Below are 17133 nucleotides of genomic sequence, written 5' to 3'. Positions count from 1 at the left end.
CTTCAACCAGCTCATTCTCCATGCTGTGTCAAGCTCTGAACCCAGGTTGCAAAGGGTGAAGCTTATAAATTGAATTCACTGAATTGAATTTATTTGCAGACGTTAATTAAGACCATTGCATTGCAAAAAAAACATTAAAGGAAAAAAAGAAACACAATTCATAGAAGTTAAAAACTCTGGTAAGGTGTAATAGTTGAGTCCTAACGTTTGACTCTGTGCAGGGTAAAGCTTATGTTGTTCCAAGGAAAAGTCATTCAATAGTTTATAAGCATCTTAGAGGAAGCAGGGAGTACAAAATAGGCCAAAGGCATTCTGTTAGCTGATGGCCATTTTAACATGGGAATCAAACTAGCTACTTTCAAGCCCCTAGCTGATTGAACTGAAAGATTGAATAAATAATTATACAATGGGGTTAATGTGAATGGAAACACATTCTTTGTAGAAACCCTAAAGCTTGAATTTTACTTTATTAATGTTCCCTTTTATTCATTTTTTCATCTACAAACATAATCATCTACCCCCTTTACTATTTGTCCTTGGTATTAAACCTTTCCTGAATCATACCAGACATGCTTTTTCAATTGGAGGGGTTGATGCAGCCATCAGCCCCTCAGAGTAATCTGTCCGACAATTAATCCCCTTTGCAAACCTTTTAATCTGAATGTATTTATTATGCTAAGGTTTTTGGATGTAAATCTGATTAAAAAAAGAAGTGCTACCCCTATATAATCTCAGTTAGAATTTATGTTTCATGACACAGATTTCCAGTTGAGCCCCAATATAGGATCCCTATGCCCTTATAGATATGTTGCTGCTGTTTCCCAGCTAGATTTCCATTCCGGTATAACACTCATTCATACCTGGTGCTTATCGCCATGGACTAGCCGTTCCCCTTTTCCTTCCCCTTTTCGCTTTGCTCCCACCTAAAACCTGCTTCATCGTGACCTCTGAACTTCATCTATTATATCTTTGTCATTTTCCTTCCTTTCTCTTCTTACTTGAGATCTCTCTGATTCCGGAGCTCTCTCTGAATATCTAGTTCCAGTGTTTTCTCTGAATATCGGACCCCAGAGCTCTCTGGGCATCTGAGTCCAGGGTTCTCTCTGAGTATCTGGTTCTAGAGCTCTCTCTGGATATCTCATTCCAGAGTCCTCACTGGATATCTGATTCCAGAGTCCTCTCTGACTATCTGATTCCCGAGCCCTCTCTGGGTATCTGATCCCAGAGTCCTCTCTGACTATCTGATTCCAGAGTCCTCTCTGGATATCTGATTCCAGAGTCCTCTCTGGGTATCTGATTCCAGAGTCCTCTCTGGATATCTGATTCCAGAGTCTTCTCTGGGTATCTGATTCCAGAGTCCTCTCTGGGTATTTGATTCCAGAGTCTTCTCTGGGTATCTGATTTGAGAGTCCTCTCTGGATATCCGATTCCAGAGTCTTCTCTGGGTATCTGATTCCAGAGTCTTCTCTGGGTATCTGATTCCAGAGTCCTCTCTGGCTATCTGATTCCAGAGTCCTTTCTTGATATATGAATCCAGAGCTCTCCCTGGATATCTGATTCCAGATCCCTCTCTCTAGATATCCGAATCCAGACCTCTCCCTGGGTATCTTGTTCCAGAGTTCTCTCTGGATATCTGATTCTACAGCTCTCTCTATGTATCTGATTCCAGAGTCCTCTCTGGATATCTGATCCCAGAGTCCTCTCTGACTATCTGATTCCCGAGCCCTCTCTGGGTATCTGATTCCAGAGTCCTCTCTGGATATCTGATCCCAGAGTCCTCTCTGACTATCTGATTCCAGAGTCCTCTCTGGATATCTGATTCCAGAGTCTTCTCTGGGTATCTGATTCCAGAGTCCTCTCTGGGTATCTGATTCCAGAGTCCTCTCTGGGTATCTGATTCCAGAGTCTTCTCTGGGTATCTGATTTGAGAGTCCTCTCTGGATATCTGATTCCAGAGTCTTCTCTGGGTATCTGATTCCAGAGTCTTCTCTGGGTATCTGATTCCAGAGTCCTCTCTGGATATCTGATTCCAGAGTCCTCTCTGGGTATCTGATTCCAGAGTCCTCTCTGGATATCTGATTCCAGAGTCTTCTCTGGGTATCTGATTCCAAAGTCCTCTCTGGGTATCTCATTCCAGAGTCCTCTCTGGATATCTGATTCCAGAGTCCTCTCTGGATATCTGATTCCAGAGCCCTTTCTGGGTATCTGATTCTACAGCTCTCTCTAGGTATCTGATTCCCGAGCCCTCTCTGGGTATCTGATTCCAGAGTCCTCTCTGGATATCTGATCCCAGAGTCCTCTCTGACTATCTGATTCCAGAGTCCTCTCTGGATATCTGATTCCAGAGTCTTCTCTGGGTATCTGATTCCAGAGTCCTCTCTGGGTATCTGATTCCAGAGTCTTCTCTGGGTATCTGATTTGAGAGTCCTCTCTGGATATCTGATTCCAGAGTCTTCTCTGGGTATCTGATTCCAGAGTCTTCTCTGGGTATCTGATTCCAGAGTCCTCTCTGGGTATCTGATTCCAGAGTCCTCTCTGGGTATCTGATTCCAGAGTCCTCTCTGGATATCTGATTCCAGAGTCTTCTCTGGGTATCTGATTCCAGAGTCCTCCCTGGGTATCTCATTCCAGAGTCCTCTCTGGATATCTGATTCCAGAGTCCTCTCTGGATATCTGATTCCAGAGCCCTTTCTGGGTATCTGATTCTACAGCTCTCTCTAGGTATCTGATTCCAGAGTCCTCTCTGGATATCTGATCCCAGAGTCCTCTCTGACTATCTGATTCCCGAGCCCTCTCTGGGTATCTGATTCCAGAGTCCTCTCTGGATATCTGATCCCAGAGTCCTCTCTGACTATCTGATTCCAGAGTCCTCTCTGGATATCTGATTCCAGAGTCTTCTCTGGGTATGTGATTCCAGAGTCCTCTCTGGGTATCTGATTCCAGAGTCTTCTCTGGGTATCTGATTTGAGAGTCCTCTCTGGATATCTGATTCCAGAGTCTTCTCTGGGTATCTGATTCCAGAGTCTTCTCTGGGTATCTGATTCCAGAGTCCTCTCTGGATATCTGATTCCAGAGTCCTCTCTGGGTATCTGATTCCAGAGTCCTCTCTGGATATCTGATTCCAGAGTCTTCTCTGGGTATCTGATTCCAGAGTCCTCTCTGGGTATCTCATTCCAGAGTCCTCTCTGGATATCTGATTCCAGAGTCCTCTCTGGATATCTGATTCCAGAGCCCTTTCTGGGTATCTGATTCTACAGCTCTCTCTAGGTATCTGATTCCAGAGTCCTCTCTGGATATCTGATCCCAGAGTCCTCTCTGACTATCTGATTCCCGAGCCCTCCCTGGGTATCTGATTCCAGAGTCCTCTCTGGATATCTGATCCCAGAGTCCTCTCTGACTATCTGATTCCAGAGTCCTCTCTGGATATCTGATTCCAGAGTCTTCTCTGGGTATCTGATTCCAGAGTCCTCTCTGGGTATCTGATTCCAGAGTCTTCTCTGGGTATCTGATTTGAGAGTCCTCTCTGGATATCTGATTCCAGAGTCTTCTCTGGGTATCTGATTCCAGAGTCTTCTCTGGGTATCTGATTCCAGAGTCCTCTCTGGATATCTGATTCCAGAGTCCTCTCTGGGTATCTGATTCCAGAGTCCTCTCTGGATATCTGATTCCAGAGTCTTCTCTGGGTATCTGATTCCAGAGTCCTCTCTGGGTATCTCATTCCAGAGTGCTCTCTGGATATCTGATTCCAGAGTCCTCTCTGGATATCTGATTCCAGAGCCCTTTCTGGGTATCTGATTCTACAGCTCTCTCTAGGTTTCTGATTCCAGAGTCCTCTCTGGATATCTGATCCCAGAGTCCTCTCTGACTATCTGATTCCCGAGCCCTCTCTGGGTATCTGATTCCAGAGTCCTCTCTGGATATCTGATCCCAGAGTACTCTCTGACTATCTGATTCCAGAGTCCTCTCTGGATATCTGATTCCAGAGTCTTCTCTGGGTATCTGATTCCAGAGTCCTCTCTGGGTATCTGATTCCAGAGTCTTCTCTGGCTATCTGATTTGAGAGTCCTCTCTGGATATCTGATTCCAGAGTCTTCTCTGGGTATCTGATTCCAGAGTCTTCTCTGGGTATTTGATTCCAGAGTCCTCTCTGGCTATCTGATTCCAGAGTCCTTTCTTGATATATGAATCCAGAGCTCTCTCTGGATATCTGATTCCAGATCCCTCTCTCTAGATATCCGAATCCAGACCTCTCCCTGGGTATCCTGTTCCAGAGTTCTCTCTGGATATCTGATTCTACAGCTCTCTCTATGTATCTGATTCCAGAGTCCTCTCTGGATATCTGATCCCAGAGTCCTCTCTGACTATCTGATTCCCGAGCCCTCTCTGGGTATCTGATTCCAGAGTCCTCTCTGGATATCTGATCCCAGAGTCCTCTCTGACTATCTGATTCCAGAGTCCTCTCTGGATATCTGATTCCAGAGTCTTCTCTGGGTATCTGATTCCAGAGTCCTCTCTGGGTATCTGATTCCAGAGTCTTCTCTGGGTATCTGATTTGAGAGTCCTCTCTGGATATCTGATTCCAGAGTCTTCTCTGGGTATCTGATTCCAGAGTCTTCTCTGGGTATCTGATTCCAGAGTCCTCTCTGACTATCTGATTCCCGAGTCCTCTCTGGATATCTGATCCCAGAGTCCTCTCTGGATATCTGATCCCAGAGTCCTCTCTGACTATCTGATTCCTGAGTCCTCTCTGGATATCTGATTCCAGAGTCTTCTCTGGGTATCTGATCCCAGAGTCCTCTCCGGGTATCTGATTCCAGAGTCTTCTCTGGGTATCTGATTTGAGAGTCCTCTCTGGATATCTGATTCCAGAGTCTTCTCTGGGTATCTGATTCCAGAGTCTTCTCTGGGTATCTGATTCCAGAGTCCTCTCTGGCTATCTGATTCCAGAGTCCTTTCTTGATATATGAATCCAGAGCTCTCCCTGGATATCTGATTCCAGATCCCTCTCTCTAGATATCCGAATCCAGACCTCTCCCTGGGTATCTTGTTCCAGAGTTCTCTCTGGATATCTGATTCTACAGCTCTCTCTATGTATCTGATTCCAGAGTCCTCTCTGGATATCTGATCCCAGAGTCCTCTCTGACTATCTGATTCCCGAGCCCTCTCTGGGTATCTGATTCCAGAGTCCTCTCTGGATATCTGATCCCAGAGTCCTCTCTGACTATCTGATTCCAGAGTCCTCTCTGGATATCTGATTCCAGAGTCTTCTCTGGGTATCTGATTCCAGAGTCCTCTCTGGGTATCTGATTCCAGAGTCTTCTCTGGGTATCTGATTTGAGAGTCCTCTCTGGATATCTGATTCCAGAGTCCTCTCTGGGTATCTGATTCCAGAGTCTTCTCTGGGTATCTGATTCCAGAGTCCTCTCTGGATATCTGATTCCAGAGTCTTCTCTGGGTATCTGATTCCAGAGTCCTCTCTGGGTATCTCATTCCAGAGTCCTCTCTGGATATCTGATTCCAGAGTCCTCTCTGGATATCTGATTCCAGAGCCCTTTCTGGGTATCTGATTCTACAGCTCTCTCTAGGTATCTGATTCCAGAGTCCTCTCTGGATATCTGATCCCAGAGTCCTCTCTGACTATCTGATTCCCGAGCCCTCTCTGGGTATCTGATTCCAGAGTCCTCTCTGGATATCTGATCCCAGAGTACTCTCTGACTATCTGATTCCAGAGTCCTCTCCGGATATCTGATTCCAGAGTCTTCTCTGGGTATCTGATTCCAGAGTCCTCTCTGGGTATCTGATTCCAGAGTCTTCTCTGGGTATCTGATTTGAGAGTCCTCTCTGGATATCTGATTCCAGAGTCTTCTCTGGGTATCTGATTCCAGAGTCTTCTCTGGGTATCTGATTCCAGAGTCCTCTCTGGATATCTGATTCCAGAGTCTTCTCTGGGTATCTGATTCCAGAGTCCTCTCTGGATATCTGATTCCAGAGTCCTCTCTGGGTATCTGATTCCAGAGTCCTCTCTGGATATCTGATTCCAGAGTCTTCTCTGGGTATCTGATTCCAGAGTCCTCTCTGGGTATCTCATTCCAGAGTCCTCTCTGGATATCTGATTCCAGAGTCCTCTCTGGATATCTGATCCCAGAGTCCTCTCTGACTATCTGATTCCAGAGTCCTCTCTGACTATCTGATTCCCGAGCCCTCTCTGGGTATCTGATTCCAGAGTCCTCTCTGGATATCTGATCCCAGAGTCCTCTCTGACTATCTGATTCCAGAGTCCTCTCTGGATATCTGATTCCAGAGTCTTCTCTGGGTATCTGATTCCAGAGTCCTCTCTGGGTATCTGATTCCAGAGTCTTCTCTGGGTATCTGATTTGAGAGTCCTCTCTGGATATCTGATTCCAGAGTCTTCTCTGGGTATCTGATTCCAGAGTCTTCTCTGGGTATCTGATTCCAGAGTCCTCTCTGGATATCTGATTCCAGAGTCCTCTCTGGGTATCTGATTCCAGAGTCCTCTCTGGATATCTGATTCCAGAGTCTTCTCTGGGTATCTGATTCCAGAGCACTCTCTGGGTATCTCATTCCAGAGTCCTCTCTGGATATCTGATTCCAGAGTCCTCTCTGGATATCTGATTCCAGAGCCCTTTCTGGGTATCTGATTCTACAGCTCTCTCTAGGTATCTGATTCCAGAGTCCTCTCTGGATATCTGATCCCAGAGTCCTCTCTGACTATCTGATTCCTGAGCCCTCTCTGGGTATCTGATTCCAGAGTCCTCTCTGGATATCTGATCCCAGAGTCCTCTCTGACTATCTGATTCCAGAGTCCTCTCCGGATATCTGATTCCAGAGTCTTCTCTGGGTATCTGATTCCAGAGTCCTCTCTGGGTATCTGATTCCAGAGTCTTCTCTGGGTATCTGATTTGAGAGTCCTCTCTGGATATCTGATTCCAGAGTCTTCTCTGGGTATCTGATTCCAGAGTCTTCTCTGGGTATCTGATTCCAGAGTCCTCTCTGGATATCTGATTCCAGAGTCCTCTCTGGGTATCTGATTCCAGAGTCCTCTCTGGATATCTGATTCCAGAGTCTTCTCTGGGTATCTGATTCCAGAGTCCTCTCTGGGTATCTCATTCCAGAGTCCTCTCTGGATATCTGATTCCAGAGTCCTCTCTGGATATCTGATTCCAGAGTCCTCTCTGGATATCTGATTCCAGAGTCTTCTCTGGGTATCTGATTCCAGAGTCTTCTCTGGGTATCTGATTCCAGAGTCTTCTCTGGGTATCTGATTCCAGAGTCCTCCCTGTGTATCTGATTCCAGAGCTCCCTCTGGGTATCTGATTCCAGAGTCCTCTCTGGATATCTGATTCCAGAGTCCTCTCTGGATATCTGATTACAGAGTCCTCTCTGTGTATCTGATTCCAGAGTCCTCTCTGGATATCTGATTCCAGAGTACTCCCTGTGTATCTGATTCCAGAGCTCCCTCTGGGTATCTGATTCCAGAGTCCTCTCTGGATATCTGATTCCAGAGTCCTCCCTGTGTATCTGATTCCAGAGCTCCCTCTGGGTATCTGATTCCAGAGTCCTCTCTGGGTATCTGATTCCAGAGTCCTCCCTGTGTATCTGATTCCAGAGTCCTCTCTGGGTATCTGATTCCTGAGTCCTCTCTAGGTATCTGATTCCAGAGTCCTCTCTGGGTATCTGATTCCAGAGTCCTCTCTAGGTATCTGATTGCAGAGTCTTCTCTGGGTATCTGATTCCAGAGTCCTCTCTGGGTATCTGATTCCAGAGCTCTCTCTAGGTATCTGATTCCAGAGTCCTCTCTGGATATCTGATCCCAGAGTCCTCTCTGACTATCTGATTCCCGAGCCCTCTCTGGGTATCTGTTTCCAGAGTCCTCTCTGGGTATCTGATTCCAGAGTCCTCTCTGGGTATCTGATTCCCGAGTCCTCTCTGGGTATCTGATTCCCGAGTCCTCTCTGGGTATCTGATTCCAGAGTCCTCTCTGGGTATCTGATTCCAGAGTCTTCTCTGGGTATCTGATTCCAGAGTCTTCTCTGGATATCTGATTCCAGAGTCCTCTCTGGGTATCTGATTCCAGAACTCTCTCTGGGTATCTGATTCCAGAGTCTTCTCTGGGTATCTGATTCCCGAGCCCTCTCTGGGTATCTGATTTCAGAGTCCTCTCTGGGTATCTGATTAAGAGTCCTCTCTTGATATCTGATTCCAGAGCACTTTCTAGGTATTAGATTCCAGTGTTCACTGTAGATATCTGATTCCAAAATCCTCTCCGAGTATCTGATTCCAGTTGTCTCCCTGGATAGCTAATTCCAGAGTCCTCTCTTGGTATCATTTTCAAGAGTCCTCTCTGGGTATCTGAATCTAGAGCTCTCTGGGTATCTTATTCCAGACCCCTCTCTGTAGATATCCAAATCCAGAGCTCTCCCTGGGTATCTTGTTCCAGAGTTCTCTTTGGATATCTGTTTCCAGAGCTCTCTCTTTATATCTCATTCCAGAGGCCTCACTGGATATCTGATTCCTGAGCCCTCTCTGGGTATCTGATTCCAGAGTCCTCTCTGGGTATCTGATTCCAGAGTCCTCTCTGGAGATCTGATTCCCAAGCCCTCTCTGGATACCTTATTCCAGAGCTCTCTCTGAGTGTCTGGTTCCAGTGTTCATTCCTAGAGCTCTCTCGGTATCTAATTCCAGAACTCTCTGGATATCTCATTCCAGAGTCCTCTCTTGATATCTGAATCCAGAGCTCTCTCTGGATATCTGATTCCAGAGCTCTATCTGGGTATCTCGCTCCAGAGTTCTCTCTGAGTATCTGATTCCAGAGCTCTCTCTGCGTATCTGATTTCAGAGACCTCTTTGGGTATATGATTCAAGAGCTCTCTCTTGGTATCTGATTAAGAGTCCTCTCTTGATATCTAATTCCAGAGCACTTTCTAGGTATTTGATTCCAGTGTTCACTGTAGATATCTGAATCCCAAATCCTATCTGAGTATCTGATTCCAGTTTTCTCCCTGGATAGCTAATTCCAGAGTCCTCTCTGGATATCTGAATCCAGAGCTCACTGGGTATGTGATTCAAGCGCTCTCTCTGGGAATTTGATTCCAGAGTCCTCTTTGGGTATATGATTTCAGAGCTCTCTCTTGGTATCAGTTTCAAGAGTCCTCTCTGGGTATCTGACTTCAGTGTTCTCCTTGGATAGCTGATTCCAGAGTCATCTCTGAGTTTCTGATTCCAGAGTCCTATCTGGGTTTCTGATTCCAGAGTCCTCTCTGGGTATCTGATTCCAGAGTCCTCTCTGGTATCTGATTCCAGAGTCCTCTCTGGATATCTGATTCCAGAGTCCTCTCTGGATATCTGATTCCAGAGTCCTCTCTGGGTATCTGATTCCAGAGTCCTCTCTGGGTATCTGATTCCAGAGTCCTCTCTGGGTATCTGATTCCAGAGTCCTCTCTGACTATCTGATTCCAGAGTCCTCTCTGGATATCTGATTCCAGAGTCCTCTCTGGATATCTGATTCCAGAGTCTTCTCTGGGTATCTGATTCCAGAGTCCTCTCTGGTATCTGATTCCAGAGTCTTCTCTGGGTATCTGATTCCAGAGTCCTCTCTGGTATCTGATTCCAGAGTCCTCTCTGGGTATCTGATTCCAGAGTCCTCTCTGGGTATCTTATTCCAGAGCTCCCTCTGGGTATCTGATTCCAGAGTCTTCTCTGGGTATCTGATTCCAGAGTCCTCTCTGGATATCTGATTTCAGAGTCCTCTCTGACTATCTGATTCCAGAGTCCTCTCTGGATATCTGATTCCAGAGTCCTCTCTGGATATCTGATTCCAGAGTCTTCTCTGGGTATCTGATTCCAGAGTCCTCTCTGGTATCTGATTCCAGAGTCTTCTCTGGGTATCTGATTCCAGAGTCCTCTCTGGTATCTGATTCCAGAGTCCTCTCTGGGTATCTGATTCCAGAGTCCTCTCTGGGTATCTTATTCCAGAGCTCCCTCTGGGTATCTGATTCCAGAGTCTTCTCTGGGTATCTGATTCCAGAGTCCTCTCTGGTATCTGATTCCAGAGTCTTCTCTGGGTATCTGATTCCAGAGTCCTCTCTGGTATCTGATTCCAGAGTCCTCTCTGGGTATCTGATTCCAGAGTCCTCTCTGGGTATCTTATTCCAGAGCTCCCTCTGGGTATCTGATTCCAGAGTCTTCTCTGGGTATCTGATTCCAGAGTCCTCTCTGGGTATCTGATTCCAGAGTCCTCTCTGGGTATCTGATTCCAGAGTCCTCTCTGGGTATCTGATTCCAGAGTCCTCTCTGGGTATCTTATTCCAGAGCTCCCTCTGGGTATCTGATTCCAGAGTCCTCTCTGGGTATCTGATTCCAGAGTCCTCTCTGGAGATCTGATTCCCAAGCCCTCTCTGGATACCTTATTCCAGAGCTCTCTCTGAGTGTCTGGTTCCAGTGTTCATTCCTAGAGCTCTCTCGGTATCTAATTCCAGAACTCTCTGGATATCTCATTCCAGAGTCCTCTCTTGATATCTGAATCCAGAGCTCTCTCTGGATATCTGATTCCAGAGCTCTATCTGGGTATCTCGCTCCAGAGTTCTCTCTGAGTATCTGATTCCAGAGCTCTCTCTGCGTATCTGATTTCAGAGTCCTCTTTGGGTATATGATTCAAGAGCTCTCTCTTGGTATCTGATTAAGAGTCCTCTCTTGATATCTAATTCCAGAGCACTTTCTAGGTATTTGATTCCAGTGTTCACTGTAGATATCTGAATCCCAAATCCTATCTGAGTATCTGATTCCAGTTTTCTCCCTGGATAGCTAATTCCAGAGTCCTCTCTGGATATCTGAATCCAGAGCTCACTGGGTATGTGATTCAAGCGCTCTCTCTGGGAATTTGATTCCAGAGTCCTCTTTGGGTATATGATTTCAGAGCTCTCTCTTGGTATCAGTTTCAAGAGTCCTCTCTGGGTATCTGACTTCAGTGTTCTCCTTGGATAGCTGATTCCAGAGTCATCTCTGAGTTTCTGATTCCAGAGTCCTATCTGGGTTTCTGATTCCAGAGTCCTCTCTGGGTATCTGATTCCAGAGTCCTCTCTGGTATCTGATTCCAGAGTCCTCTCTGGATATCTGATTCCAGAGTCCTCTCTGGATATCTGATTCCAGAGTCCTCTCTGGGTATCTGATTCCAGAGTCCTCTCTGGGTATCTGATTCCAGAGTCCTCTCTGGGTATCTGATTCCAGAGTCCTCTCTGGGTATCTGATTCCAGAGTCCTCTCTGGGTATCTGATTCCAGAGTCCTCTCTGGGTATCTGATTCCAGAGTCCTCTCTGGTATCTGATTCCAGAGTCCTCTCTGGGTATCTGATTCCAGAGTCCTCTCTGGGTATCTGATTCCAGAGTCCTCTCTGGGTATCTTATTCCAGAGCTCCCTCTGGGTATCTGATTCCAGAGTCTTCTCTGGGTATCTGATTCCAGAGTCCTCTCTGGGTATCTGATTCCAGAGTCCTCTCTGGTATCTGATTCCAGAGTCCTCTCTGGATATCTGATTCCAGAGTCCTCTCTGGATATCTGATTCCAGAGTCCTCTCTGGGTATCTGATTCCAGAGTCCTCTCTGGGTATCTGATTCCAGAGTCCTCTCTGGTATCTGATTCCAGAGTCCTCTCTGGGTATCTGATTCCAGAGTCCTCTCTGGGTATCTGATTCCAGAGTCCTCTCTGGTATCTGATTCCAGAGTCCTCTCTGGATATCTGATTCCAGAGTCTTCTCTGGGTATCTGATTCCAGAGTCCTCTCTGGTATCTGATTCCAGAGTCCTCTCTGGGTATCTGATTCCAGAGTCCTCTCTGGGTATCTGATTCCAGAGTCCTCTCTGGGTATCTTATTCCAGAGCTCCCTCTGGGTGTCTGATTCCAGAGTCCTCTCTGGTATCTGATTCCAGAGTCCTCTCTGGGTATCTGATTCCAGAGTCCTCTCTGGGTATCTGATTCCAGAGTCCTCTCTGGGTATCTTATTCCAGAGCTCCCTCTGGGTATCTGATTCCAGAGTCTTCTCTGGGTATCTGATTCCAGAGTCCTCTCTGGGTATCTGATTCCAGAGTCCTCTCTGGGTATCTGATTCCAGAGTCCTCTCTGGGTATCTGATTTCAGAGTCTTCTCTGGGTATCTGATTCCAGTGGTCTCCGTGGATGGCTGATCCCAGAGTCCTCAATGGATATCAGATCCCAGAGCTCCTCTGGGTATCTGAAGCCAGAGTTGTCTTTCAGTATCTGGTGCTCGGAGCTCTTCACAGGTGAAATGAAGTCAAAGCTCATTGTGGTTATTTGAAGACACAGCACTTTAAAGAGAACCCAGTTCAGAGGGCTGGGTGTCTGAGCCCAGAACCCCCTCCAGTAACCTGAAGCCCGAGCTTTAACTGAGCTTATTCAATCTAGGTATTCTACTGTCCTTTCTGCACCTGATCTTCTGTCCTGCTTCAACCTGTGGTCCACTCTTGTTACATAATCATAATCATAATCTTTTGTTCTTTCCTGATACAGGTGAGTGGAAGCTCGAGTCCTTGAACCCGTACTTCAGAGACAGGGGCATGAGTGCCACCCTCAGGGTCTCCCAGTGCAGCACGGGGTACGGAGGCTTCTACGAGTATGAATATGAGGAAATCCCAGACGAACTAATGGAGGAGAGAGTCCTTCAGCCTCGCGGCCACCGAAAGACACCGAGGCAGTCTGCTCCAGCTGTACGCCGCTGCTGGAGAAAAAAAACCAACAACTCCAGCACAGCACCAGGAAACGGGGAGAAGATGGCCAACCCTGCCATGAAGTGTGCCGACGACACCCGTCCATTGCACAACAAGACCATCAACCATACAAACAGTACCAGGGATACCGGACGTCCCTCTGCTGGAGCAGTGTCTGTGGCTACTGAGTTCACTCCCAATCCACCAGGCATTCCCTTCCATCTTCTACAAGAGGGTGCCTTTGAGACACTCCCTGGTGTCCATGAGGACGCAATTGAGGAGGCGAACGTAGACACAGACAGAGACCGCTTCACATTTTCCCTGGAGAAAACATTGACTCCTTTTTACAAAGACACCAGAAGTCCTGACAGAGTTGCATTTTCAAAAGTGGAGGCAGATGTCCTGCCAATAAATACTGCTCATAGTAAAGCCGAGATCCCTTTGACGGCAGAAAACAGAGTCACACCATCTACAGTGCCTGACAAAAGTACTCTCCCTCAAAGTCTAGAGACTCAGGTGGAACTTGGAAAATTATCAAAACCTTCACGCCCGCCTCTAAATACTTTGTTCCAGAAAATTGATGATGTTATCCCATCCATGGATATCACATCATCAGCACCTGGCAGGACTAGAGCCACCACAAGGCCTCCAAACATTGCAACATTACAGAATGAGGCAGTGGCCCAAGCAGAGGAGGCCTCCAGTGCTAAAGAAAGAGGCCTGCGTGACCAAGCTGAATTACCACTATTGTATGGGCCAGTAAACGAAGCAGGCTTTGAGAATACCACAGCGGTCCTTTTAGAAAGGTTGGTAGCCCAATCAAAAGTGGAAAGCGAGACTCCAGCAAACTTCAAGGAAACATTCCATAGCAGGAACATGAACTCAGCGGAGCGCATCACACTGCCAAGGAAAATGCTTCCTGCAACAAAACCTTCATTTGAGCACAGCCAGCCTGTTGCAATAAGGGATAGTGCAGACACAAAGGAAATTGATGGTTTAGCAAATAGTAGCAGTACCAAAGAACTCCCTTTTACAGACAAAGAGGGGACCCGGATCAAAGACAATCCAGAAACGGCGAGGTCAGCTAGTAATACAAGGCAGGGTATTCAGGTCTTGGCCACCAATGACACATGCAATTCCCAGCTCCAGGGCTGCCAACGACATGTGAAGAAAAGATCTCTAAGGCCAAAGGTGCCTGTGCCAGCACAGAAAGAGCCTTCGCCAGGTCTGGGAGTAGATTTAGTGAATGGTGAAAGCCACTCTCACTTCAAGCCGGCAGAGACAGTGAAATCCCTGATTGAGGCCAGGGCAACCACACAGAACAATCTGAACACTATACCTAAAGGAATACCTGTGCAGCCTCCTTGGAGGGAAGTTAATCCACACCTAAGAAGTCACAGCACAGGAGACACAGGGAAAACCCAGACCATTCCATGGACAGTTGCCCAATCCATCTCAGAAAGCCCACGATCAACTAATCTGGAAGGGTTATTCAACCATGTGGTGGACATGCCCAGTGAGAGACCAAGAATGACCCAAATAGGGCATGATATCAATGCAAAAGATAGACGTTCTACCCACAAAGTCTATGAGGCTGCAGAAGAAACCGGTGGTGGAGCTGTGCCTTACTTTGATGAGAACGTGACAGGAGAAGGGAAATCACCACAGTCCAAGGCAGAAGCTCAGGCTACAACACTTCAAGAACATGAGATCGTGAACGTAACACCTGTGTCTTGGCTGTGGGTCTTCAGCAGAAGTAACACAGTTGGCGCTGATACATCTGAGAAGAAGCAAAGAGACATTGTTCTACTGCCTCCTGATTCACCACCCAGCCTTCAAACATGGATTGACAAAGGAAAATTGTTGCAGAGATCTGGGGTAGAAGAAAAACAGCACAAAGTGATGGACCAAAAGCGACTCAATGAGGTAGGGCAGCATCCAGCTGCACAGGAAAAAACTGACAATCATGGAAGGCAGTTTTGGAAAAAGGACTATTCTGTCTCCCAAGATGATCTGCAAGTTTTCAAGCCAGTTGCTGAAGTTGATGCATCAGAGTCTAAACCTGAACCCACACAAAGCCAGGCCACAGTAGAGGAGCTGGCTACCCCAACTCCCATGGGCCACCTATCAAGGAATGTAGAACAGATAATCAGCCCCAACCCTGGGAGCGATATTGGCGATCACTTTTCACTGATCGAAGAAATGACATCCCTTGCCTCCAGCACAGGGGAGAGGGATATTAAGAGGAGCCCTACAAGGAATGCTAAAGAAATTTATCCCACCCACATCACCAAGGTGAGCAATACTGTAGGACACCTTGTAGAGAGTCTAGACAAGGCGTCTGATATCCCCACAGCTCAGTCGATCAGTACCATGGAAGATGCTGCAATAACTGGGAGACATATCTCTCCTACTCCAAGCATTTGGGGAAGCAATCCAGTGAAGCACCTTCCAATTAACACAAAACAGATCCTTGCCAGGGAGAACCACACTGTGCAACCAGTCCCAATGAACACAGAACAAACCTCTGTCCCCTTCATTAACAAGGAGATGGACACTGTCAACTATCTTTCAAAGGATGCAGGATATGACTCCCACACAACTAACCATAAAGAGGGTGGTAGTGTAACAGAGATTCCAGAGGACACAGAACATATATTTCCCACCCTCTACACCAAGCAAACCAATATTATAGACAACCGACTAAAAGATACAAAGCAGAACTTTCACACCACCAGCTCCAAAGATAGCAGTGCTGTGAGGCACATTCCAGAGAGCAAAGAAAACACAACTCAAATCCACTACACTAAAGAAAGTAGAACTGGGGCACATGTTTCAGGTAACGTAAAACAACTCATTCCCACCCACAATCCCTTGATGATGGCTGCCATGGGATACCATGCAGCTAAGAGTGTTCATTCTTTGACTGTCAGCAGCTCCATCGAAAGTGATACAATAGCGAATCCTCGACTCAGCCTACGACCTGCCAGTATCCATGAAATGTTGGAAGAGAGAAGCAATAGAATGCCCATGAGGAGCACTAATCCACTGCCAAAAGAATTGAATGAGTCTCAGGAGCCCTTCATTCAGCCAAAGACCCAAAACATCCAGTCTGAATTGGTGAACTCTGACCCATTGCCTCTGGCACCCCGTGCAATAGAATATGATGACTACCACGGCGTCGACAAGAGCACTGAAGACTTTGACATCTACGACGAAGGCGAAGACAACCCTGATCTACGCAATAATGGAGGAGGAAACATTCGGTCTTATTATATTGCAGCAGAAGAGGTGATGTGGGACTACGGCATCCAGAACTCTGCTCACTCAGGAAGCAGGTGAGGTTTATCCTACATATGCCTTTTCAGAATGAACATACTGGGTAAGGGTTTGTAGGTGAAATTTAACTAGTCTAGCAATCCTCAAGCGCTTTCCCACCCGGATAAAATTATTTATAATTCTCTACCCCTGCATAATGAGTGTGGTGGAAAGCAGGACAGGAATGGTCTGGAATAAAAACATTATTTTTGGCAGAATAAACTTCTAGCTGCTATCGGTTTTCTTTTCATGAAATCCCATATGCCAGGACTTCAAGTTTTGCTATAATGTTTGCAAGAGTGGGGTGTAGTAAGCTGAAGCGAGTTATTCCACAGAGTAAGTTAAGTTAGTACCAAAGTAGATATTACATTGTGTAGACAAACGGAAGGGGAAGCACACCTGCAAATCATTTACCTGGTTCTGGATACTCAAAACCTGTTTTTTGTAAGTGCACTTAACACCTAAAAACTCACCTTTTTCTGTACATATATTGCACCAATAACAGGACAATTCTCCCATCTGCATATCTGTTCCAGACTGGCTAGTAGTCTCAATGCCTCCAAGCAATGGCCTTTTCCTCTTCTTTCATGACCTCAGCTTCTGCCAGCTGGGATACATTTCTCAGAGCTCCACGCTGCATTAATTCTCACCCCCATCTTTGTTGTTGGTATCTGCGATACCCAGGGTTTTCAGTGTATTTTTCAGGTTTATAGAAATTATTTGATTTCTATAATCAAAAGGGGGGTCTGTTAATAAGGAACTTGCTTAAAATGCAGTGATCCTGTGAGCACCTTCAAATTTCTGCATCGTTGAGGTAGGAGCTTGCCAGACTTCAAAACCGTTTAATTTCTATTTTGATACACTATCTCCTCCTTTGCTTAAACCATGGTCATTATTTCCTATTTTTTATCAAATAAGAGCATTTTTATAAGGATGTGAGGTAGACAGCCCCCCCGAGACCTCTGGCCCTGCTGTGTGTGTCCAGAGATGTCTTAATTTGCTAATCCTCAGTTCAGCCCCTGATCAGTTGCAGTAGCTCTCAAATGTCTTGGCCCTCCGCGCCTCCAGGCAGACCCCTGAT

At 46.4% G+C, this 17133-nt stretch overlaps 1 protein-coding gene across 1 annotated transcript in view; it reads left to right on the top strand.

The window, feature by feature from the left end:
* Positions 1 to 17133, top strand: part of F8 (coagulation factor VIII) — a 289264-nt gene that overhangs the window by 135481 nt on the left and 136650 nt on the right. Inside the window, exon 10 of the mRNA XM_078664066.1 lies at positions 12538 to 16072. Within this exon, the coding sequence (XP_078520192.1) occupies positions 12538 to 16072 (3535 nt within the window). The remainder of the gene's footprint in view (positions 1 to 12537; positions 16073 to 17133) is intronic.

This window comes from Lissotriton helveticus, chromosome 10, assembly GCF_964261635.1.
Source record: "Lissotriton helveticus chromosome 10, aLisHel1.1, whole genome shotgun sequence".
Classification (NCBI taxonomy): domain Eukaryota; kingdom Metazoa; phylum Chordata; class Amphibia; order Caudata; family Salamandridae; genus Lissotriton; species Lissotriton helveticus.
This window is presented reverse-complemented; position numbering and strand designations above follow the sequence as displayed.